This window comes from Mobula hypostoma, chromosome 9 (assembly GCF_963921235.1).
Source record: "Mobula hypostoma chromosome 9, sMobHyp1.1, whole genome shotgun sequence".
Lineage (NCBI taxonomy): Eukaryota > Metazoa > Chordata > Chondrichthyes > Myliobatiformes > Myliobatidae > Mobula > Mobula hypostoma.
Window position 1 is genome coordinate 150,382,183 of NC_086105.1, and position 27,378 is coordinate 150,409,560.

Sequence of the window (27,378 nt, forward strand, 5' to 3'; positions counted from 1 at the left end):
ATAATATTTTGGTTTATGTGCTGTGTGTGTACACGTTGTGTGGGTGCACCATGGTCCAGTGGAATGTTGTTTCGTTTGGTTGTATACATGACAATAAACTTGAACTTGAAGTCATTCTAGGGAAGTGTGAGGAGGACACACAAGACAAGTAAGTATAAAATTAAAGAAATGTGGTGAGATCTTGGATTGTGCATCCACAAGTCACTGCACAAAGAAAGGCAGAAGATATACAGTGGTAGTTATGAAAGGAAACAGGAAACAAGAGAAGATCTGCTGATGCTGGAAATCCAAGCAACACACAAAGTGCTGGGGGAACTCAGCAGGTCAGGCAGCACCTCTGGAAAAGAGTGAACAGCTGATATTTCGGGCTGAGACCCTTCAATACTATATAGACCTCATTGTTGGGGGAAAAGCTCTGTTCAATTCAGGCTGCCACTTCCGTTGTATCCTGGGTAATGGACTACTTGACTGGCAGACCACAGTTCGTGCGGCTTCACAGCTGTGTGTCAGACATGGCTAGAAACAGCACTGTACTGGCTCCCTTCCTGTTTACTGTGTACCTCAGACTTTAGATACAATCTGCAGAAATTCTCTGACTCAGCAACAGTTGGGTGTATAAAGGGTGGACAGGAGGATGAATACAGGGTGGAGGACTTTGTCAAATGTGCAAGCTGAGTCATCTGCAGCTCAACATCAGTCAGACAAAGGAGATGGTGATGGACTTTAGGCAGACTGAGCCTGCATTGCTCCCTGTTACTATTGATGGTGAGGATGTGGATGTGGTGAGGACCTACACGTACCTGTGGGTGCACCACGATGACAGACTTGAGTGGAGCACCAACACAGAGGCTGTGTACAAGAAGGGCCAGAGTCACCTCTACTTCCTGAGGAGACTGAGGTCCTTTGGAGTATTCAGGCCTCTCCTTCACATGTTCTGCCAGTCTGTTGTTGCCAGTACAGTCTTCTTTGTGGTGGTGTGCTGGGGCAGTGGCATCAACACAGGTGATGCCAACAGGCTCAATAAACTGATTAGAAAGACTGGCTCTGTTATAGGAGTCAAACTGGACACACTGGAGGCTGTGGTGGAACAGAGAACCCTCCAGAAAATCCTGGCAATTCTGAAAAATGTTTCCCAGCCTCTGCAAGTCACCTTGTCTGAACAGAGGAGCACTTTTAGTAACAGACTAGGACAACTGTGCTGCTCCAAAGAGCGCGATATGAGGTCATTCTTACCCTTGGCCATTAAACTCGATAATGAGTCAACCTATAGCAGGGGAAGTGATGACCCCCTCCTGTCAGACTGTCATTAACCTCTGTTTAGTTCTGTTTACCACATCGTTCTATTACAGAAAACCCTGTGTAATCTTACCATCTCTTCTTATCTGGACGGTGTGAATATGCACCCATTACTGTATAATATGCTAGTTCTTGCACTACCGTCTTATCACTGTAACTCTTGTAATTTTTTACTTGTAAATCTTGTACATCTTATTTTTAAAGTAACTTTTAAAATTCTTCTGATGTTTGTATCTGTGTTACTGTGTAATGCTACAATGACTCTGTAATTTTCTTCAGGATCAATAAAGTATCTGTCTATCTTCATCAAGACTCAAGGAGTAAACAGTTGACATTTTAGACCGAGACCCTTGCAAGGTTACTGTATCAGAATGTAAAAGTAAGCATGTAATGCTGAGGCTTTGTATGGAATTGGTCAGACCGCACTTGGAGCAGTTTTGGGCCCAAGTCTCAGAAATGTAGTGCTGGCATTGGAGGAGGTCCAGAGGAAAATTATGAGAATGGCCCTGGGAATGAGGAGCATTTGAAGGTTCTGGGCCTGTACTCACTGGAGATTAGAAGAACGAGGGGGGAAATCTCCTGGCATGTCATCTGAAGCTTTGATGAACTTCTATAGATGTGTGATGACTAGTGGACTACATTGACTAGTTGCATCATGGCCTGGTATGGCAAGACCAAAGCCCTTGAATGGAAAAGTCTATGAAAAGTAGTGAATACATCTCAGTCCTCACGGGTAAAGTGTCCCCACTACTGAGCATATCTACATGGAGCGTTGTCGCAGGAAAGCAGCATCCATCATCAACGACTCCACCATCAGGTCCCTTAACCATCACCTCTTGAACCAGAGGGGACAAGTTCATTCAACTTCACTCACTCCAGTAGCGAACTGTTCCCCTATGGACTCGCTTTCAAGTACTGTTCATCTCGTGTTCTCTATTTATTGTTATTGTTGTTATCTCTCAGTTTATTGTCCTTTGCACATTAGTTGTTTGTGCATCTTGAGTGCGGTCTTTCATTCTATTGTGAATGCCCACAAGAAAATCTGATGGCTATATATGGTGGCATATACGTATGTACTTTGAATTTCAAACTTTTAAAGGTGAGCGGAGGAACATATGGGGGAATGTCAGAGGTATGTTTTTTTTTACACACACAGAGGATTGGGTATGTAGAACGCACTGCTAGGGATGGTAGTGGACGCAGATACATTAGGGGCAGTTATGAGACACTTAGGCAAAGAAAAATGGAGGGCTAAGTGGAGAAGGTTAAAAGGTCGGCACAACATTGTGGGCTGAAGGGACTGTTCTGGGCTGTACTGTCCTAAGTTCCATGTGGTGACTGGGTGGATCGTAGGGGTCATTGTGGATGAGGCTGAGGGATGCTGGAGTTGGTCTACGTGTTGTTGGGAGGCAAGTGCACTGGATTTGCTTGTCAAAGACCAAGGTCAGGACCCTGACACTATGAGTTTACCACTTGGACTTTTTCGAACAGTGATCAGAGGTGAAGCCACTGAGTTTCTCTCAGCTTGCTTCCCCGCTTCTGCTAAGCGACCTGGCACACTTCACAGCCCGGGGTGTCGTGTCTCACAAAAGAGCTCGTGCTGAATGTACTGAGGGTCACGCCCTGTCAATGTCACTGCGTACAGCCTCGCCTCCTCCAAGCCCATTGTTCGCCAGCTGGCTGTGGCAGGGAGCTGGCTGAGTGTTGTCAACAAAGGGAGAACTCTAAATGTTTGAAAGACAGCATCTGAGAGTGGGTTTGTACAATTGACGCCCTCTGCTTCTGACTACGCTCTGAATTGGCCAATTCCTTACTCCTTTTAATTAGCCTATTTTTCAGTGATGTAATACGGATGCTGTATGTAGGTCAGTTTGAGCTTCCTCCTGGCATGGCTACTGCTCTGACCAAGTAGAGATAGTTAGAGCCGTGAAGCTAAATTTTATTATTTTTTATTTAGCGATATGGCTCAGAGCAGGCCTTCTGGCCCAATGAGTGACACCCCCAGCAATCCACCTATTTAACCCTAGCCTAATCACAAGACGGTTTTACAACGATCAATGAAACCCACATGTTTGGAATGTGGGAGGAAACTTCAGAACCCAGAGGAAACCCATACACACACAGGAAGGACAGCGGTGGAATTGAACTCTGAGCTGCAATAGCATTGCACTTACCGCTACACCATCGTGGCGCTGTTGAAACCCCGTGCCTTGCTCGCGAACTCATAGCGGCTCTAATTCCAGTCCAGCTCTGTGCTAAGATGTCCGAGGGGTAAGAGTAAATCAGATACTTGAGTGTAAAACAGCCCTGAAAAAGGCTTTTGCTGTTTCCAAGCCATGAGGAGTTGGTTAATTGCAGCGGAGAGTTCCAAATGTGAAGATAATGAAATATTATCTGCAGCTCAATGTGAAAAAGACTAAGGAGCTGGTGGTAAACCTGAGGAGAGCTAAGGCACCGGTGACCCCTGTTTCCATCCAGGGGGTCAGTGTGGACATGGTGGAGGATTACAAATACCTGGGGATACGAATTGACAATAAACTGGATTGGTCAAAGAACACTGAGGCTGTCTACAAGAAGGGTCAGAGCCGTCTCTATTTCCTGAGGAGACTGAGGTCCTTTAACATCTGCCAGACGATGCTGAGGATGTTCTACGAGTCTGTGGTGGCCAGTGCTATCATGTTTGCTGTTGTGTGCTGGGGCAGCAGGCTGAGGGTAGCAGACACCAATGAATCAACAAACTCATTCGTAAGGCCAGTGATGTTGTGGGGATGGAACTGGACTCTCTGATGGTGGTGTCTGAAAAGAGGATGCTGTCCAAGTTGCATGCCATCTTGGACAATGTCTCCCATCCACTACATAATGGACTGGGTGGGCACAGGAGTACATTCAGCCAGAGACTCATTCCACCAAGATGCAACACAGAGCGTCATAGGAAGTCATTCCTGCCTGTGGCCATCAAACTTTACAACTCCTCCCTTGGAGGGTCAGACACCCTGAGCCAATAGGCTGGTCCTGGACTTATTTCCTGGCACAATTTACATATTACTATTTAATTATTTATGGTTTTATTACTATTTATTATTTATGGTGCAACTGTAACAAAAATCAGTTTCCCCCGGGATCAATAAAGTATGACTATGACTATAAAGACTAGCAGTTCCACTTTGTAACACAAGAGGTTCTACAGATGTTGGAAATCTTGAGCAGCACATGAAATGCGAGGGAATCGAGCAGGTCCGGGAGCATTAATGGGCATAAATGAACAGTTGAGGTTTCGGGTTGTAACTCTTCATCACAAATGATTCTGTCATCCTCCCTCACATACTGTTCTGTTCATTTCTGTCCCCAAACAGTTCTTGGGGACAGGAACTCATTGTAACCCAAGGACTGGTTGTATTTCAGTCCTAAATGGCCTACAGCTTCATTTGAGACTTTAACCCCTAAATCTAGACTGCCTCCAGGGCATATGACCTCCTGACACCCATCCTGAACTGTGCTTGTAAAACAAATTAAACACTTCAGTCTCCCATCTCCCATCAGACTGAACAGAGAGTAGAGATGGCACAGCAGCAGTTTGTGCAAAACTTTATAGTTCCAGCGATCGGGGTTCAATTCCCACCGTTGTCTGTAAGGAGTTTTTGTGTTCTCTGCGTGACCAGGTGGGTTTCTTTCAGGTGCTCCAGGTTCCTTCCACAGTCCAAAGGTGTATGGGTTAGGGTAAACGCGTTGCGGCCATGCTGGGATGGGGCCAGAAGCATGGCGCTTGTGAGCTGTCCAAGCACGATCCTCAGACTGCGTTGACCAACACAGTTCAAGATGGTCGTGGGGCCACTGCAAGTGTTGTTGTGCTTCTGGCGTGAGCTACTTAATCCCTCCTTGATGGAGGACCCATATTGGCAGGAGGCAGTCTGGTGAATATTGGTACACTTCTTCAGTAGGAAGCCCGTACAGAACCATACACCATAGTCCAGGAGTGCCTGTTCCAAGACGGATATAGTTGTGTGTCGGTACCCAGCAGCAGCGCTGGCTCTGCTCATCAGCAATCCTCTTGAGGTGTAACCTCAGCCAATGCAGCTGACTTTCACCACAGCCTTCTCAACACTTCCTCTTTTATCATCTCCTAGCCTACCCACCATCTCCTTTTATCGCAAGCGAGGAATCATCTCTTTCCTTTATAGCAACATGTAAAGTACTCAATTAATTCTTCAGGCAAGTCCTCTGCTTTCATGAATAAGTCTCTATTTTTGTCCCTAACTCTCTGCTTACAATTTCTATTCAGGATTGTTTAGTGTCACTTCCAGTACAGAAGTGTAAAGGAGAATGAAATAATTATTACTCCAGATCTGATGCAGCACAAAAAAACCCACAAAAAGATAAAGAACACAATAATAAAAAAAACACAATAAATAGAAATAATATAGCTTATATACATTGATTGTATTTCTATAAAGTGACGCTGGGTGCAGGAGTGTCTGTACACGAGGTGACTGACAGGAAATGATAAAGTAGTGGTGGTTGGGGGTATGGAGGGGTGGGTTAGTGGGTGGAGGTGTTGATCAGCCTTACTGCTTGGGGAAGGTAACTGTTTTTGAGTCTGGTGGTCCTGGATGCTATGTAGCCTCATCCCGGGTGGGTTAGTGGGTGGAGGTGTTGATCAGCCTTACTGCTTGGGGAAGGTAACTGTTTTTGAGTCTGGTGGTCCTGGATGCTATGCAGCCTCATCCCTGATGGGAGTGGGACGAACATTCTATACATTTCATGTTGGTCTACTCTCATTTCCTTGGCCTTCATTACTTCCTTTGTTATTTTCCTGAGCTTTCAGGAGTCAACTTGGTTCCCAGTTGCATTATCAAACCAGTGTCACACACCCTGCATCTGTACCCCGCCCACTCTCAACCCACTTTTTGTTTCACCTTTCAAAAACTTTGGTTTGGAGCAAAGGAGGATGAGAGGTGACGACAGAGGTGTATAAGATGACAAGAGGTATAGACTGAATGGATGGCCAGAGATTTTCCCAGCAGAAATGGCTGATACCAGGGGGCATAATTTGAAGGTGATTGGAGCAAAGTAAAGGGATGATGTTGGAGATTTTTTTTACACAGAAAATGGTGAACGTGTGGAATGTACTGTCAGAGTGGTGGTAGAATCAGATACATTACAGGCTCTCAGGCACATAGATGATAGAAAACTGGAGTGTCTGTAGGAGGGAAGGAGTAGATTGGTCTTGGAGTAGGCACGGCATCGTAGGCCAAAGGGCCTGAACTCTACTGTAACGTTCTATGTTCATTAGCTTGTCCTTTTGTAAATGTTCACTTATATTTTTGTCTAGTTATTTCCCACTGTCTTTTTTTAGGCTGATCAACTTTAGTTACTCTATATGTTCCTTTGATCCCTTTTCACAGCCAAAGTACATCAGCAGCATTCCAGATCTAAGGCAGCGTGCGGTGGTGAGAGAGGGCCACAGAATGATACCGTTACACTGTTAGAATAGAAGACATAGGAGCAGAATTAGGCCATTCGGCCCATTGAGTCTGCTCTGCCATTCCACCATGGCTGATTTATTATCCCTTTCAACCCCATTCTCCTGTCTTCTCCCCGTGACCTTTGACAACCTTATTAATCAAGAAGCTATCAATCTCCACTTTCAATGTACCCAAGACTTGTCCTCCACAGCCATCTGTAGCAATGAGTTCTCAATGTGTAAAGAAATTTTTAAAAAATGTTCTAAATGGACGTTCCTCAATTCTGAGGTGGTGCCCTCCGGTCCTAGGCTTCCCCACTGTAAGGAAATATCCTCTCCACATCCACTCTATCCAGGCCTTTCACCATTCGATAGGTTTCAATGAGGTCACCCCTCGTTCTTCTGAATTCCAGTGAATACAGGCCCAAAGCCATCAAACGCTCTTCGTATGACAAGCCATTCAATCCTGGAATCACTTTTGTGAACCTCCTTTAAACCCTCTCCAGTTTCAGCATGTCCTTTCTAAGGGACCCAAACCTGCTCACAATACTCCAAGTGAGGCCTCACCAGTGCTGAATAAAGTCTCAACGTTACATCCTTGCTTTTATATTCTAGTCCTCTTGAAATGAATGCTGACATTGCATTTACCTTCCTCACCACAGACTCAACCTGCAAATTAACCTTTCTGGAATCCTGCACAAAGACTCCCAAGTCCCTTTGCACCTCAGATTTTTGTACTTTCTCTCCATTTAGAAAATAGTTAACCCTTTCCTTCCTTCTACCAAAGTGCATGACCATACACTTCCCGACACTGTATTCCATCTGCCACTTCTTTGCCCATTCTCCAAATCTATCTAAGTCCTTCTATAGCCTCTCTACTTCCTTAAAACTGCCTGCCCTTCCACCTATCTTCATATCGTCTGCTAACTTTGCAACAAAGCCATCAATTCATCATCCAAATCATTGGCATATAATGTAAAAAGAATCGGTCCCAACACAGACCCCCGTGGAACACCACTAGTCACCTGCAGCCAACCAGAAAAAGGCTTCCTTTGTTTTCACTCTGCCACCTGCCAATGAGTCCATGCTAGAATCTTTCCTGTAATACCATGGGCTCATAACATGTTAAGTACCCTCGTGTGCAGCACCTTGTCAAAGGCCTTCTGAAAATCTAAGTACACAACATCAACCGATACCCCTTTGTCTATCCTGCTTGTTATTTCTTCAAAAAGTTCCAACGGATCTGTCAGGCAAGATTTTCCTTGAGGAAACCATGCTGAGTACGGCCTATTTTATCATGTGCCTCCAAGTACCCTGAGACCTCATCCTGAATAATTGGCTCCAACATCTTCCCAATCACTGAAGTCAGAGTGACTGGCCCATAGTTTCCTTCCTTCAGCCTCTCTCTCTTCTTGACTGGAGTGACATTTGCAATTCATAAGATATCAAACAACCAATGTGCAAGAGACAACAAGCTGCAAATTGCAGATACAAAAAGAAAGATAAATAAATAAGCAATAAACATTCAGAGCACGAGTCCAAATATTGCAAAATCAGTTCACTGAAGTGAAGTTATCCACTCTGGTTCAATAGCCTGATGGTTGAGGGGTAATAACTGTTCCTGAGGCTGAGGCTGGTGGTGTGGGTCCAAAGGCTCCTGTACGGCAGCAGTGAGGAGGGAGTGTGAACTGGGTGGTGGGGTGAGGGAGTCCTCGATGACGGACGCTGCTTCCCTGTGACGGTGCTCTGTGTAGATGTGTTCAATGGTGGGGAGGGCTTTACCGTGACAGACTTGACTGTAGTCTTTTTAGTTGAGTGTCATTGTTTTTTCCATACCAGGCCGTGATGTAAGCAGTCAATGTAAACCTCACCCCTGTGAAAGTACATGCTGACAAGATGTTCTCCAAAAGACAGAGATAAGAACCAGATTGAACGCGAAATGATCTGTGACAAATGGCAAGACTTGATAACAAGTGTAAAAGGGATCAGTGTCTGAAGCAACCTCACTACGAGCTGAACTAAAATTACAAAGTGGAAGTTCACCAAAGGAGGGTCATTCAAGCACTGATATTCCTGAGCAGAAGTCCTCCTAAATACAGAAAATCTTCACTTTGTAATTAAAGAAGAAGTGTGTCCAGACCTCGGTGGGACGTTTGGAGTAGACCACTCAGCCCATCAAGTCTGTCCCACCATTCCATATGATCATGGCTGATCTGTCCCGGAGCTCAGCTCCTATTCAAAGCCACAAACCACAACCCTCACTTCCATGATCTTGAAATATTGAGCAGCGAGCTCTGTTCAACCTACATGCAAGGTAAAGGAAGGGTTTAATACTTCCGAGTCATACCATACAAACCAGACGAGGCCTGGAAGAAAAATAATTCAAGAATCTTAGAGTAACACAGCATGGAACCAAGGTCCTTCGGCTCATCTCATCCATGTGAACCAGGTGTCTGTCCAAGCTATTCCCATTGGCCCATACTTGGCCTACATCCCTCCAGACCTTACCTAACTCCATACCTTCCATTTTAAATGTTGTTATTGTCCCTGCCTGAAGCTGTATACACCACTCACACACTCAGTGTTTCAGGAACAGATTCTTCCCCTCCACCATCAGATTTCTGAATAGACATTGAACCCATGAACACTGCCTCACTATTTTTGCACTACCTATTTAATACTTGTATAATTTTATTTTCTATACTCTTAATGTAATTTATAGTTTTTATTATGATGTATTGCAATATACTACTGCCACAAAACAACTAATTTCATAACATATTCCAAGGATATTAAATCTAATTCTGATTTTGCCCCTCTGGTGCCTTTTTAAATCTCATTCCTCTCGGCATAAACCTGTGCTCACTATTATTTGATTTCCTTTCCCTGGAGAAAAGACTGAGTGCATTCACCCCCATGGTTTTATACTCCTCTGTACGGTCATCCCTCAGTCTTCTGCACTTCAAGGATTAAAGGTCTCATCTGCCCCACCTTTCCCTATAACTCAATCAGAATTAGGTTTATTATCACTGATATGTCGTGAAATTTGTTTTCTGACAGCAGTACAGTGCAAGGCATCAACAAAATGTTAGGGGTGGCACAGTGCACAGTATCACAACGCTTTCCTGTGGTTCGATTCCCACCGTTGTCTGTAAGGAGTTTGTACATGACCGCATGCTCTTTCTGGGTGCTCTGCATTCCCCCCACATCCAAAAGGCATATAGATTGGTCAGTTAGTTGGTCGTGTGTATTTGGGCAGCGCGTGCTTGTTGGTTCAGAAAGGCCGGACCATACTGAATTTCTTGATTAGTCAAGGCATTAAAGGTTTCAGGAAGAAGGCTGGAGAAAGATAATAAATCAGCCATGATGGAATAATGGAACAGACTAGTCTAATTCTGCTCCTCTGATTTATGGTCTAAAATGACTATAACTTACAATTATACATGAATAAAATGAGAAGTTCAGATTACTTCGTGGACTGTTCAGAGATGTGATGGCAGAAGGGAAGAAATGTTTTAAGATCACTAACACCCTGTCTTTGATATTCCATATTTGGTCCAGGACATCACACCTCATTTGCCTTAGTTTCTTAGCTTCCATGACCTTCTCCGTGTATTCGTTAAAATAATCTCCTGTGGCTCTGTACGTAAATGGCCATGCTGGTCTCTAAGGGGACCTATTCTCTCCCTAGCCATCCTTTTACTTTTGATATACCCATCGAATTTCCTTAATCTTGCCCGCCACATCCAGCTCATGCCCTCTCTCTGCCCTCCTGATTTCCCTCATGTTATTCCTGCTATTTGCCTCCTTTTTCCTGAGCACATTGAAGCAGCGATCCCTAAACTTGCCAGATTTGTCCTTCACTCTAACAGGAACATTTTGTCCCAGAACACTTGATGTTGTACTTTGAAGCACCTCCCACTTGCCACTAACTGCCCCTTTCCCTGCAAGTGGTCGCTGCAGGTTGACCTCTACAAGTTCCTGCCTAATGCTTCCAAAGGTGGCACTGTCCCAATTTTTCGAGGTTAAAATGCTGAAGCCACAAGCAGCACTGCAAGGCACATCGGAGATCGAGTGGCCTGTGAGAATGGATACATTATTTTTCGGGAATATCTTGGCAACAGAAGCAGAAAAAGCAGCTGTCTGTCTAAAAAAGAACAAATTACATAGTTTATTTGTGGAAAAGGCAGATCTGAAAACATCATACCCATCGGAGATGATAAGACCACCAACTGATAACAGTAAAAGATGAACCACGTTGGACAAAGAATTGCTCATCAGGGAGCTACTTGAGCAGGAAACAAACATCCGGGAGGCAGAGAACCATTTTGATATCAATGCAGATAGATGAACAATGGAAGAGATTGCAACCTAACAAAATCCTTTCAGAAATGGGAAACCCCCTGGTGTGAGTTCATTAAGACAGAATTGTTCAAAGTCCTGAGTTTAGAGATTGATCCTAACCCCTCTATCCAAAGGGAAACTAGAAAAGAATGGCACAGGAACGGGCACTTTGGCCCACGATGTGCCGAACCAATTAACTTAGTAATCAAGTGGCTAACTAATCCCTTCTGCCGCCCCAATGTTCACAGCCTTCCATTTTCCTCACATTCATTTGCACATCTAAATGTCTCTTAAAAGCCCCTAATGTTTCTGCCCCAGGCAGCGCATTCCAGGTACCCCCCACTCTGAGTGAAAAAACGCTCCTCATATCTCCTTTGAAATGACCACCTCTCACCTTAAATTCATGCCCTCTAGTATTAGACATTTCAACCTGCGACAAAGGTTCTGTCTGTCTATCTATGCATTTTATAATCTCATAAACCTCTATCGGATCTCCCGTCAGTCTCTGCCGCTCTAGAGAAAACAACCCAAGTTTGTCAGCCTCTCAATATAGCACATACCCTCTAATTCAGGCAGCATCCTGATAAACCTCTTCTGCACCCTCTCCAAAGCCTTGATGTCCTTCCTATAATGGGGTCCCCAGAACTGTATGCAATGCTCCAGATGTGGCCAATCTGGAGTTTTATGAAGCTGCAATGTAACCTCCTGACTTTTGAACTCCATGCCATAGGCAAGCATGACATTTGCTGTCTGAACCACCCTATCAACCTGTGCAGCCCCTTTCAAGGAGCTATCAACCTGGAAAATGGACTAATTGGGTCAGAGTGAAGATTATTGTTACAATAATGGGTGTGATGTTGAACTTTTATCTTTTATGTTCTGTGGAGATTAGATCTCTGCATCGATACATTTCTGAAAATGGGTTGAGCAAACAACTGATATCCAGAGGCCTCAGGGCTTTCTATGAAAGCACGAATGCAAAGACTGAACTATTGTATAATAATTCAGAGTAGCTGTTGCAGCTATGGACAGGAACATGCATCGGAAAGTTTCAGATGCATGTGGACCAAACGCAGGCAAATGAGACTACCTCAGGACTGGTCAGTGCAGACAAATCGGGCTGAAGGGACAGTATCCTTGTTGTAAAATCTTCCACAAACCTCAAATCAGGGTGAGGGGCCAGTATTTTTGGTGTAAAAGCCTGTACAAACCTCAAATCGGGGTGAAGGATGTCGATCCTTGATGTAAAATACTATAAAAACCTTAAATCATTGTTAAAGACCAGTATCCTTGTTGTATAGACCTTAACAAACATCAAATTGGGTTTGGGAATGAATATCCTTGCTGCAAAACCTGACATTATCCTGTCGCAAAACCCTATACAAAGCTCAAATCTGTGTGACAGGCCAGTATCCTTGTTGTAAAACCCTATACAAACCACAAATCGGGGTGAAGAATGACTATCTTTGCTGTAAAACCTTATAGAAATCTATAGAAATAGAAATTTAGAAATCAGCAGACCAATTTCTGCTCAATCTGTGGGCTTGTGAAATCCTCTCTACTCTGAATTCAATATCATTAAAAGGTTCTTCACTTTTGCATGATAATTATCGAATCCTGCAGCCGAGTAGCAAGCCCTTTGGCCCATCTATTCTTTGCTAGCCTGGTTGTCGGACTGTAACCCACCACACCCTCATCCATTTGTCTGTGCAGTCTTCCCTTACGTGTTGTGACTGAACCTGCATCTGTATTGTGGGAACCTTGTTCCACACACACCACCCTCTGAGTAAAGAAGTTCCCCTCATAATCCCCTTAAATACTTCACTTTTCATCTTAAACCTGTAACCTCTAGTTGTAGTCTCACCCAACTTCAGTGGAAAAAGACTGCTTGCATTCACCCTATCTATATCCTTCATAATTTTGTCTAACTGTATCAGATCTCCCCTCACTCTCCTACACTCCACAGAATAAATTCCTAACTCATTCAACTTTCCCCTGTAACTCAGGTCCTCAAGTCCCAGCAAGTTCCTCGTAAATTTTCTCTGCATGCTTTCAATCTTACTGATACGTCACCAGCTTCAATTGTAATTTCAACATAACATCCCAACTCCGGTACTCAGTGTCCTGATTTACAAAGACCAACGTGCCAAAAGTTCTCTTTACTTGGAGTATTATGTTCACTTCTGGTCACCTTATTATAGGAAAGATGTGGAATCTTTAGAGAGGGTGCAGAGGAGATTTACCAGGATGCCACCTAGACTGGAGAGCATGTCTTTTCAGGACAGTTGTGTGAGTGAAGGAAAATGAAAGGTGATTTGATAGAGTCGTATAAGATGATAAAGACTGATAAAGACAAATGTAGGTCCCCTGCAAACAGAAACAGGTGAATTGATTATGGGGAGCAAGGACATGGCAGACCAATTGAATAATTACTTTGGTTCTGTCTTCACTAAGGAGGACATAAATAATCTTCCAGAAATAGTAAGGGACAGAGGGTCCAGTGAGATGGAGGAACTGAGCGAAATACATGTTAGTAGGGAAGTGGTGTTAGGTAAATTGAAGGGATTGAAGGCAGATAAATCCCCAGGGCCAGATGGTCTGCATCCCAGAGTGCTTAAGGAAGTAGCCCAAGAAATAGTGGATGCATTAGTGATAATTTTTCAAAACTCGTTAGATTCTGGACTAGTTCCTGAGGATTGGAGGGTGGCTAATGTAACCCCACTTTTTAAAAAAGGAGGGAGAGAGAAACCGGGGAATTATAGGCCGGTTAGCCTAACGTCGGTGGTGGGGAAACTGCTGGAGTCAGTTATCAAGGATGTGATAACAGCACATTTGGAAAGCGGTGAAATGATTGGACAAAGTCAGCATGGATTTGTGAAAGGAAAATCATGTCTGACGAATCTCATAGAATTTTTTGAGGATGTAACTAGTAGAGTGGATAGGGGAGAACCAGTGGATGTGGTATATTTGGATTTTCAAAAGGCTTTTGACAAGGTCCCACACAGGAGATTAGTGTGCAAACTTAAAGCACACGGTATTGGGGGTAAGGTATTGGTGTGGGTGGAGAATTGGTTAGCAGACAGGAAGCAAAGAGTGGGAATAAACGGGACCTTTTCAGAATGGCAGGCGGTGACTAGTGGGGTACCGCAAGGCTCAGTGCTGGGACCCCAGTTGTTTACAATATATATTAATGACTTGGATGAGGGAATTAAATGCAGCATCTCCAAGTTTGCGGATGACACGAAGCTGGGTGGCAGTGTTAGCAGTGAGGAGGATGCTAAGAGGATGCAGGGTGACTTGGATAGGTTGGGTGAGTGGGCAAACTCATGGCAGATGCAATTTAATGTGGATAAATGTGAAGTTATCCACTTTGGTGGCAAAAATAGGAAAACAGATTATTATCTGAATGGTGGCCGATTAGGAAAAGGGGAGGTGCAACGAGACCTGGGTGTCATTATACACCAGTCATTGAAAGTGGGCATGCAGGTACAGCAGGCGGTGAAAAAGGCGAACGGTATGCTGGCATTTATAGCGAGCGGATTCGAGTACAGGAGCAGGGAGGTACTACTGCAGTTGTACAAGGCCTTGGTGAGACCACACCTGGAGTATTGTGTGCAGTTTTGGTCCCCTAATCTGAGGAAAGACATCTTTGCCATAGAGGGAGTACAAAGAAGGTTCACCAGATTGATTCCTGGGATGGCAGGTCTTTCATATGAAGAAAGACTGGATGAACTGGGCTTGTACTCGTTGGAATTTAGAAGATTGAGGGGGGATCTGATTGAAACGTATAAGATCCTAAAGGGATTGGACAGGCTAGATGCGGGAAGATTGTTCCCGATGTTGGGGAGGTCCAGAACGAGGGGTCACAGTTTGAGGATAGAGGGGAAGCCTTTTAGGACCGAGATTAGGAAAAACTTCTTCACACAGAGAGTGGTGAATCTGTGGAATTCTCTGCCACAGCAAACTGTTGAGGCCAGTTCATTGGCTATGTTTAAGAGGGAGTTAGATATGGCCCTTGTGGCTACAGGGGTCAGAGGGTATGGAGGGAAGGCTGGGTTCTGAGTTGGATGATCAGCCATGATCATAATAAATGGCGGTGCAGGCTCGAAGGGCCGAATGGCCTACTCCTGCACCTATTTTCTATGTTTCTATGTTTCTATGATAAGAGGCATAGAAGGAGTGGACAGCCAGAGACTTTTTCCCAGAATGGAGATGGCTAATACAAGGGGGCATAATTTTAAGGTTGGAAGAAAGTACCCCCCTGGATGTCAGAGGTAGGTGGGTGTGTGGTAAAGGCAGATACATTAGGAACATTTAAGAAACTCTTAGATAAGCACATGGATGAAAGAAAAGTGGAGGACTATGTGGAAGGGAAAGGTTAGATTGATCTTGGACTTGCCACAACATTGTGGGCTGAAGGGCCTGTACCGTGCTGTACTTTCCTGTGATCTTAAACCAAACTTGAAAGAGCACAGCTCAGATAAGCCTCAACGCTTCTCCTTGTGTTCTACTGGTGAATGATATAACATCACACAAAGAAAAATTTCTGTGCCTTTTCTGCACAGAACAGCCTTAAACCTGTACGTACGTATTGAAACAATGCAGTGTGGAAGATACTGCCAGGAGTACGAGAGACAGACTGGTCATGTGCTTCAGGTGGGAACTGCTTTCATCACCAGAATATCAGAATCAGAATCACGTTTAACGTCACTGGCATGTCTTGTGAAATTTGTTGTGTTGTGGCAGCGGTACATTGCAATACATAATAAAAAAAAAGTACAACATATACTAAAACATTAAGTTAGTAGAGCAAATAGAGATCAAAAAAAAAAGAAAAGAAAATGAGGTAGCGTACATGGCTTCATTGTCCATTCAGAAATCTGATGGCAGAGGGGAAGAAATGCTGAGTGTGTTTCTTCAGGCCCCTGTACCTCCTTCCCGATGTCACAATGAGAAGAGGCCCATGCCCTGGGTGATGGGGTTCCTTAATGATGGTCTTCTATAGGCAAGCAAGAAATAGTGCCCTCTGAAAATAAAGTGGCTGTGGAAACTGAGCTGGTAAGCCGGGGAAGTATTGAAAGATTTGACAGAACAAATGGAGTAGAAGAGCTTTGTCCTTGCTCAAATGTGAGAAGCTAACGTAAGTACCAGTACACAAGGAAATCTGCACATGCTGGAAGTTCAAGCAACACACATAAACAATGCTGGTGAATGCAGTAAGTGCCAGTAATTATCCAGAGAGAGCAGATTTAGTTTGACTACAGCAAATGTGCCCACCCTAACCTGCCATTGATCATACATGACTTTTCCTTATCAAACCCCTATGCTGGTCTTTGATTAATGTGTAACTCTCCAGATGCTGATTTATACAGTCCTTCAGAACATTTTCCAAAAATATTCTCTGATTGGCGTTCGTTACTTCTTTAAGATTGCTTCAATCTCTTTCACCTATCCAATCTGCATCCACAATCTTCCAGACTTCTGGCACAATGCCTCTGACCAGAGAGGATCAGAAAATGGCATTGAGAACCTCTGCTCTTTGCTTTCTGGCATCTTATAATTGCCTGTGATACATCTCATTTCAAAGAAGTTCAGTTTCTTAATATTTCTCCTTTCTATGTTAATCAGATTCCACAATCCTTAACGACATCGTCTGTTTCCCTGTCTGCTCTGAGCAATGCTGTCAGCCTTCTGCTTTGAAACTTAACATGAAAGCTGGAGTCCTGTCTGCAAACGTTCCCATAGAAATATTCAAGTTAATTGTCGCCATCCGATTGCTGCGTACGGAATGTTGTTGGTACAGGATGACGGCTGCCTTGCTCTCTGGCACTACAACCTTAAAGTACACGTTAGTGTGAAGTGTTACTGTAACATCTCCTGCTCCTGTATCAATTTTCCTTTGCAGTTTGTTATCTTGTGAGAGAATTCTAACTGGGTAATGTGTGAGTCTGTCTCTACTTTGTACAACCTGTGTTGGTTGTCTGTCATATTAGACAGTGATTGGAACCCTGTATGGGAGAGTTTTTACAGTGGAAAAGCCACAGCACCAGAGCAGTTCCACTCTCCACCTCAGCGGTCTAGGTCCAGTGGTACGAGTAGTCTTCACAAACAGGGGTCTTCCTTGCTTGCTGAGGAAGCCCGTGACTAATTCTGTGCCTTGTCATGCCCCTCGCTCTCCACGAAGTGTTGCAGAACCACCTTCCTGGCCGTTGGATCTCATCCGCCCAACCCGCCAGAGCTAACTTCGCATGCTCGGGCAGGCACGTCCCATCTCACTGGGGTGCGATGCCTGCCAGCTACCCTCACGTGGTTTAGCCAGCCTGTCGATGCAGTGTACAGGGAGTAGCTGCTGTCATATGCAAACAGCTGCTTGGAGCCACAGGTGAGAGCACGGAGCCTCCAGTGGGGCACAAAGGTGAGTGAGCTGCCCCAGAATGGATACCACAAGCCACATCGCCAGAGGTGCTTCCCATCCCTGGACACCCCATACACCCCAAAAACCTGTACAACCTGTAGCCACTGTTTAACTGCTACATCCCTTCCCTTAAGCTCTGTGCCTGTTGCTTGTTGTCCACACTAAGGTTTGGCTTTAGTTGAATAACAGGGGTGTCAAACTCATTTTAGGTCAGGGGCCGGATTGGGCAAAATGCGACTTCATGCGGGCTGGATCAGTTGTGCATGCGCGTGCTCCCACAGCTTTCGTTGCCCTCGTTTTTTCAATCTGCTCTCATGTGTCTCAGTCTCTGCTATAACTACAAAGTGTTTCACTTTACGAATTTCATTTCTTATGAAGAAGATTGCCCAGCAAGCATTATTTTTATGATTGGTATTAACTTACAGTCGTAGGCTACAAAAAAGTTGTGATGAGAGAGAGAAAAAACGATGCTATTTTGGCTAAGATTGTTTTGGGAGCCAAACCCTTTCCATTAATAAACCACTTGAAATCGAACATTAGACACAAATGTAGACCTAACGAAACAAATTGTAAATGTAGGCTACACAAGTGCACCTAATTTTTATTAGCCTGCTTTCAGCAATCAAACTCAGACAATGAACACAGTTAATCTCTAATTTTTATTGAAGTGATCACATTTACAATAATAGAATAGTCAGAAAATGAATGAATCACAATATTATGACACTCAATATTTCATAATGCATTTTGCTTACATGTCGCAGTGCATCGAACAGTGTCACTCATTTTTCACTTGCTGCTTCCAGACACCTGGCATCTCTTGGCTTTAACCAGCCTGTCAACATCAGGGACCAGTTTCTGGGCAGTTGTGATTTTCATAATCTCATTTAGATGTCTGTGTGTCAGCTGCAAGCGCAGTTTGGATTTGTTAATGTTCGTTCTGGAGAACGCCTGCTCACAGAGATATGTTGTCCCAAACATGCAAAGGATCTTTAAGGCAAAGTCTGTCATCTTGGGGTACATCGGTCCCAGGTATTGATAGAATGAGTCCAGACCAACAGTCTCAAATCTATATTTGAAAGCTGAGTTACACTGAATTTCAATTAGTTCCATTTGGAGTTCCTTCGGCAGATCTGATGCTGCGTTGACGGCAAACGGTGAGCAAAATAGTGAGAATTCCTTCTTGAGCTGAGTGAACACTTGGAAACGATTCTGAAACTCACTTTTCAGCCGTGATATTTTGTCCTTGTACCTGTCCATGTTGTCACTATTCCCATGAGCGACACGCACAGACTGCAATGAGGGGAAATGAGCTGGGTTGCTCCGGGATAGTTACATCTCCCACAGGCCTAATTTAATTTGAAAGGCATGAATGCTGTCGTAGCATTCTGTAACAAGTTTGTTGTGGCCTTGCATGTTAACATTAAGCACATTTAAGTGCTCTGTTACATCCACCAAAAATGCAAGATCATGAAGCCAGTCTGGGTCATCCAACTCTGCCACTGGCTTCCCTTTTTTGTTCATGAATAGTCCAATTTCTGCACGTAATTGAAAAGAACGTTTGAGTACAACCCCTCTGCTCAACCAGCGGACTTCAGTGTGGTAGGGTAGGCCTTTTCCAATATTACTTTCGGACAAAAGAGTGTCAAATTGCCGATGATTGAGTCCCTTGGCTCTAATAAAATTAACCGTTTTGATTACTACATCCATGACATTGTCCATTTTCAGGCTCCTGCTACATAACGCCTCTTGGTGTATAATACAATGAAAATTCCAGAATTCTTGCTCTGGATTCTCTATCTGAACTTTCTCTCTGAGTTTCACAACAACACCTGCCTTTTTCCCGACCATGGACGGTGCGCCATCTGTTGCCACGCTGACAGCGTGACCCCAGTTAACCCCCAGTCTGTCCAAGACCTCGACAAGGCTGGAGAAAACGTCATTCACCGTTGTGGTGTTTGTCATGGGCACCATCTCCACAAACTCCTCGGTGACTGTCAAAGATGCATCAACACCACGAATAAATATTCCCAGTTGAGCTACATCAGTCACATCAATTGCAATAGAGAAGGCAATAAATAACTTCATTTTGTCTTTTAGTTGACTGTTCAAATCTCCTGCAAGGTCCCCGATTCTCTCTGCCACAGTATTTCGTGACAAGCTGATATTACCAAAAGCCTGACTCTTCTCAGGGCACCAGCTCAGCCGCAGTCAGCATGCATGCTTTGATGAATTCCCCCTCTGGGTATGGCTTTGATGCAGCGGCTATTTTGTTGGCAATAATGTAGCTGGCCTTGACAGCTCCATCATGAGTCTCTCGACTTTTGGTGAACACTGATTGCTGTGTTTTCAGAGCTGCTTCAAGCTCATTTACCTTTTGCGTTCTGAGTCGTCCTGCGTACTTGTCATATTTTTCTCCGTGTGACATCTCATAGTGTCGTTTGATATTGTACTCTTTTGTCACAGCCACTTGTTGCGAGCATATCAGACACACAGGTTTGCCGTTGACCTCACAGAGGAAAAAACTATCTTTCCAATTATCGTTCCATATCTGACCTTCAACGTCAACTTTTCTTTTCTTGGAAAGCACTTTGAGCCACAGCAGCAAACAGTCTCAGCCTTGCTACAGGTGTTACTTACCTGAGGAGTCTGTGTGTTTATACTGTGTCTGATGATGTAAGTGGGGCCCTAGTGGTCTTCAGTGCAGGGTGGTAGGTGCTTGTACACTGCGGGTGGTTAACTGCCGCCTGTTGTTTTCTAAGTACACACAACAAGCTGCTGGTGCGGCAGGCGGCACAGACAGCGGTGGGAGAGACAGCGGCTGCCGTACAGATACATAATAAATGGTCGTGAATATACTTTTCCCCAAATCATCCCACGGGCCAGACTGGACCCCTTCGTGGGCCGGTAGTTTGACACCCCTGTTGTACAATAATGTTAAAGATTACAGGCCTCTCTTTCCCAATCAGGCACTGCCGTCACAGTTTACTGCATCGGGCATCTTTGCATTTTCCGTCTGATATAGCTGTTCTCTTTCTGTGTCTCTCTGCAGGAATGAAAATGGCTTTAAAGTTTTTGAATAAAAGTAAAACGAAGCAGAAGAATTTCCTGAGAGAGTATAGTGTCACCAACAACCTCTCCTCCAACCCTTTCATCATCAAGGTCTTTGACGTTATCTTTGAGACAGAAGACTGCTACGTGTTTGGCCAGGAGTATGCACCAGGAGGTGACTTGTTTGACATCATTCCTCCTCAGGTGAGTCACCTAAGGACAGTCATACAGAACAGAAGCCCAACTCATCCATGCCTTACTATGCTAATTCCATTTGCCCATGTTAGGGCCATCCATGTACCTGTCTAAATGCCTTTTAAATGCTGTAATTGTGTCTGCCTCTGCCACTTCACTGACTGTATAACTGTGCTCCCTAGTATTAGGCTCCACACCCGTCTACGGAGCATGAACAGGTCTTTTGGTACATGATGATGATCATCATAATGTTATAAAATTACCTCTCAGAATAAAGCTGGCCCATCCAGACAACATCCTGTTGATTCTCCTCCCTACAGCCTTCCTGCAGTGCGTAACCAGAACCCCACACAATACTTCACCCATGGATCCACTCCTATCCTACGTTTTTCCCCAAGTTTTGGGAATCTCTGGAATTCTGCATGTAAGGCCATTTCATATCCACTTTATGTTCTAATTTCTTTAAGTTCTCTCCTATATCCGTTATAAACCTCAAAGGATTGCCTCAAAACCAAGTACCTGAATTATGGTTCCTTTCTCTTTTTGTTCAGACCTTCAACTTCCTTTGTGAGTGAAGATTCCCTCGGTTTACCATCTTCACTTCTTACCCATACAAAGACATTTATTTTTATTTTTATTTAGAGATACAGGCCCTTTTGCCCTTCAAGCTGTGCCACCAGCAAGCCCCGATTTAACCCCAGCCTAATCACGGGACAATTTACAGTTACCAATTAACCCACCGACCGGTGCGTCTTTGGACTGTGGGAGGAAGCCAAAGGACCCGGAGGAAACCCATGCATTCCATGGGGTGGGTGTACAACCTCCTTCCAGAGGACACCAGGATTGAAGTCTGGACTCCGACTCCCCACACTGTAATACCACAGCGCTACCATAGCACTCGTGCTGACCCAGGACTCTTAACGGTTTTGCTTTTAAATTCCTCCCACTTAACGGATGTTTTCCCCTCGCCAGTGGCTCCTCACAATCTCCTTTTGCCAGGTGCCGTCCTATACTGTTGAAACCAGCCTTCCCCTAATTCTATTACCAGGCGTATTTTTTTTCATGGCAAGCTTGAAACTTGCCTAACTATGGCCACTGTTCCCTCAGGGCACCTCAACCATTTACCATTTGCATTCCCTCACATAAGGCTATGTACTGTAGAACTGCCTACATTGTCGTTTTAAAAAGCTACAGTTGCTGGAAATTTTTAGCAACACACACAAATGCTAGAGGAACTCGAAGATGTAATGCTGAGGCTTGATAAGATATTGATCAGACTGCACTTGGATCGTGTTTGGGCCCCATATCTAAGAAAAGATGTGGTGGCATTATAGACGGTCCAGAGGAGGTTCATGAGAATAATTCTGGGAATAAAAGGTTAACACATGAAGATCATTTGATCAGTTTGGGCCTGTACTCACTGGAGTTTAGAAGAACTGGGGTGGGGGGGGGCGTGGAAATCAACTGAAACCCATTGAATATTGAAAGGCCTAGATAGAGTGAATTTGATGATGTTTCCAATACTGGAGGAGTCTAGGACCAGAGAGCACAGCCACAGAACAGAGGGATTCCATTTAGAACAGAGATGAGGAGGAATTTCTTGAATGGTGAATCTGTGGAGTTCATTGCCACAGATGGCTGTGGAGGCAAAGTCATTGGGTATATTTAAAGCGGGTGTTTGATAGGTTATTGATTAGTCAGGGCATCAAGGGTTCCGGGGAGAAGGCAGGAAAATGGGGTTGAGCGGGATAATAAATTAGCCATGATGGAATGGCAGAGCAGATTTGAAGGACTCATTCAACTCCTATTGCTTATGGTCTAACTCAGCACATCAGGCAGCATCTATGGAGGGGGAATAAATAGCTGACGTTTTGGGCCAAGACGCTTCATTAGGACTGGAAAAGCAGGGGGCAGAAGTCAGAATAACATCTCGGCCTGAAACATTGACCTTTATAGATGCAGCCAGACTTGTTGAGTCCCTCCAGTATTTCGTGTGTGCCACCCTTTTAATGTTCCAGACCCAAGGACAATTCTGGTCAATATTAGGAAGAGAGTGAACAGCTTTAAATTCTTGCATGCTAACGTATTGGCTGATCTGTTCTGGGCACAGCACGTAGAGGCAATCAGAAGGAGGGCTTCTGTACTCTCTCTGATTAATGCGGTTCAGCTTGTCACCGAACACTACAACAAACTTCTATAGATGTATTGTTGAAAGTATCCAGACTGGTTGCATCATGATCTGGATACAGCAATTTGAATTTACGAAGCTATAGAGTAGTGGTGCCTGCACAGTACATCACAGGTATATCTCTCCCTACCATTGGTAGCAGCTTCAAGATGTACTGCCTCAAGAATATAGCATCTGTCATCAAAGATCCCCACAATCTGGGCCGTACCATTTTCCTGCAGCCCCTATCAAGTTCAAGTTCGAATTTAATTATCACTCACCTATACACAGCATTGTTCTGGGGCCAAGGTGCAAAACACATTACCCACAGCACACAGCACACTGTGAATAGCACGTAGCACAAATGGGACATATCGTTACGATTTCAGAAAACTGTACAGTCACAAAGAGAAAAAATATATACAGTATAGCCCATCCCTCAGTGGCATGACTATAGATCAGGGGTCCCCAACCTTTTTTGCACCGCGGACTGGTCTAATATTGACAATATTCTTGCGGACTGGCCGATGGGGTGGGGGGGAGAACCGGAATATAGGTAATAAGTCAACTATAAGTCACTTATAAGTGGCTAATACACTCAATTTCTTTTCTAAAAGGGTTTATCTAACTAATTTAATATTAAACACAGCGCATATTTTCCTCGCAAACAACAGGAATTCTGCAGATGCTGGAAATTCAAGCAACATACATCAAAGTTGCTGGTGAACGCAGCAGGCCAAGCAGCATCTATAGGAAGAGGTGCAGTCGATGTCGACTGCACCTCTTCCTATAGATGCTGCTTGGCCTGCTGCGTTCACCAGCAACTTTGATGTATGTTGCATATTTTCCTCGCATGAATATAGTGATGAGTCAATTATAAGTCACTTATAAGTCAATAGCATCATAACATTTTAAGTAACGTTTGGATATTAAACACACAGCACATATTTTCCCCGTATGAACATATAAAATCATTGCGACACACCAATATCGCTGAATCAGTGGGAGCCCTGGGCTTGTTTCCCTGCAACAAGACGGTCCTATCGAAGGGTGATGGGAGACAGCGATACTTGAATGGGTTCCTTATGTCCAGTCTATTCTGCAATTTAGTATTCATTGCAGAAAATCCTGCTTTGCAGAGATATGATGTTGCAAATGGAAGCAACGTTTTCAGTGCTTTCGTGGCTATCTCAGGAATTCAGCCTTGACTTTGATCCAGAATGCCGGCAGGGATGTTATGTCAAACATACTTTTCAGCCCACCGTCACTTGCAAGCTCGAGGAGTTGATCTTCTTCCCGTGCTGACATGGATGATTCACTGGGGACATTCACAAATGGGTCACGGACCCATTCCTTTGCACGTCTTGGGTCATCTGCGGTTGGGAAGTGACGTTTGAATTCTGCCGACAGCGAAGATAGGTGAGAAGGACAGTGCAGGCTCAGTCTCTCCCAAAATCCCAGCTACTGTTGGGAACATGTTAAATATGCCCCTGTCCACTCACCGTCCCCACAGTTCCAGTTTAGCTGTGAAAGCAGACACTTTATCTGCCAACTTGAAGACAGTTGTCATTCTCCCCTGAAGTGACAAATTGAATTCATTGAGCAGGTTGAAGATGTCACACAGATAAGCGAGTTTTGCAATCCACTCCTCGTCACTGAAGTGTGCTTTCAATGGTGACTTTTTTCTTGAAAGAAATCTCTGTAGCTGCTCTCTTAACTCAAAAACCCTGGCCAGGACTCTCTCCCTTGATAGCCACCTGACGTCAGTGTGTAAGAGAAGGCGTTTGTACTCTGTATCCATTTCCTCGCAAAGCTGCTCAAACAGACGTGAGTTAAGGGCTTTTGCTTTGATGTGATTGATAACTTCAACAACGTCACTCAATATGCTGTTAAGATCAGGTGACATTTTTCAGCTGCCAGCATTTCCCTGTGTGTGACACAGTGTGTAGACTGACATTCAGGAGCAACCTCTGACTCGGGTAGTGAAACCAGACGGCCGTCCGGTCATAGCTGCAGCCCCAACTGTGCATATTCCAACACAGAATGGCCAGTCCAGTTTGCCTGACATGTAGTCATTCAAAGACTTGAATAGTTCTGCCCCAGTTGTGTTAGTTGGCAGCGGCAGTGCACACAACATATCCTCGTGCACACTGTCTTGAAATATATATCGCACATAAACCAGCAGTATTGTCGACATCGGTAGACTCGTCGACCTGGATCGCGTACCATGGTCACTCATTAAGCCGTTCCAACAGCTGTGCTTCGATGTCCTCCGCTATGTCATTGATTCTCCTTGATACTGTGGTAGCTGAAAGAGAAATCTGTGCCATCTTGTTAGCTGTAGCTTCTCCCAACAGTTCACAGCACATGTTCTTGGCAGCAGGCAGAATCAGTCCTTCACCAACAGTGAAAGGCTTCTTAGCCGTAGCAATACGGCTAGCCACTAAGTACGACGCTCTCAGAGCAGCAGCGTTTATGAAGGTGGTGACGCTCAGCACTTGCTTCTGTCCCGCTTGCTCACGATTTTCCCTCTCAAAAAAACTCAACAGGTTTGTCTGTAAGTGCAGGGTGCTTGGACTCAAGGTGCCGAAGCAGTTTTGAGGGCTTCATTGCCTCATTAGACAGCTTGTCTCCACATATTAAGCAAGGCTGCAGGACCGGATGGTGTCACGACCAGGGTGCTCAATGCCTGTGCCCCTCAGCTATGTGGAGTACTTCACCATGTATTCAACCTGAGCCTGAGGCTCCGGAGGATTCCTGTGCTGTGGAAGACGTCCTGCCTCGTCCCTGTGCCAAAGACGCCGCGCCCCAGCGGCCTCAATGACAACAGACTGCTGGCATTGACCTCCCACATCATGAAGACCCTGGAGAGACTTGTTCTGGAGCTGCTCCGGCCTATGGTCAGGCCACACTTAGATCCCCTCCAGTTCGCCTACCAGCCCCGACTAGGAGTTGAGGATGCCATCGTCTACCTGCTGAACCGTGTCTACACCCACCTGCACAAGCCAGCGAGCACTGTGAGGGTCATGTTTTTTGACTTCTCCAGTGTGTTCAACACCATCCGCCCTGCTCTGCTGGGGGAGAAGCTGACAGCGATGCAGGTGGATGCTGTCCTGGTGTCATGGATTCTTGATTACCTGACTGGCAGACCACAGTACGTGTGCTTGCAACACTGTGTGTCTGACAGACTGATCAGCAGCACTGGGGCTCCACAGGGGACTGTCTTGTCTCCCTTTCTCTTCACCATTTACACCTCGGACTTCAACTACTGCACAGAGTCTTGTCATCTTCAGAAGTTTTCGGATGACTCTGCCATAGTTGGATGCATCAGCAAGGGAGATGAGGTTGAGTACAGGGCTACGGTAGGAAACTTTGTCACATGGTGTGAGCAGAATTATCTGCAGCTTAATGTGAAAAAGACTAAGGAGCTGGTGGTTGACCTGAGGAGAGCTAAGGTACCGGTGACCCCTGTTTCCATCCAGGGGGTCAGTGTGGACATGGTGGAGGATTACAAATACCTGGGGATACGAATTGACAATAAATTGGACTGGTCTAAGAACACTGAGGCTGTCTACAAGAAGGGTCAGAACCGTCTCTATTTCCTGAGAAGACTGAGGTCCTGTAACATCTGTCGGATGATGCTGAGGATGTTCTACGAGTCTCTGGTGGCCAGTGCTATCATGTTTGCTGTTGTGTGCTGGGGCAGCAGGCTGAGGGTAGCAGACACCAACAGAATCAACAAACTCATTCGTAAGGCCAGTGATGTTGTGGGGATGGAACTGGACTCTCTGACGGTGGTGTCTGAAAAGAGGATGCTGTCTAAGTTGCATGCCATCTAAGTTGCATGCCATCTTGGACAATGTCTCCCATCCACTACATAATGTACTGGTTGGGCACAGGAGTACATTCAGCCAGAGACTCATTCCTCCGAGATGCAGCATAGAGCGTCATAGGAAGTCATTCCTGCCTGTGGCCATCAAACTTTACAACTCCTCCCTTGGAGGGTCAGACACCCTGAGCCGATAGGCTGGTCCTGGACTTATTTCATAATTTACATATTACTATTTAACTATTTATGTTTCTATTACTATTTATTATTTATGGTGCAACTGTAACGAAAACCAATTTCCCCCAGGATCAATAAAGTATGACTATGACTATCACACACAGGGGGCTTGGAGCGTGCGAGTCACCGGTTGCATTAAAGCCATATTTTATGTACGACTCATCGTATTTTCCATTGAAGGAAACTTTCTTTTTTTTTTGCAATCTTGGCCTCAGCTGTCTCTGCGTTATCATCATCGTTAGACCTTTTATGTCCCCTACCACCTCTTCCAAAGAAACTCTCAAGCGACATTTGTTTTTTACTCATCGAGTAGTTGTAGGTTAATGGCCGACTGATGACCTCGTGTGGGTAATGACCTCGCATGCATTCAAATTCAATAGTGG

General features: G+C 44.7%; 1 protein-coding gene across 1 annotated transcript in view; it reads left to right on the forward strand.

Annotated features, from left to right (window-relative positions):
* Positions 1–27,378, forward strand: part of sbk1 (SH3 domain binding kinase 1) — a 53,253-nt gene that overhangs the window by 9,899 nt on the left and 15,976 nt on the right. The window contains exon 3 of the mRNA XM_063059478.1: positions 20,569–20,771. Coding sequence (XP_062915548.1) covers positions 20,569–20,771 — 203 coding nt within the window. The remainder of the gene's footprint in view (positions 1–20,568; positions 20,772–27,378) is intronic.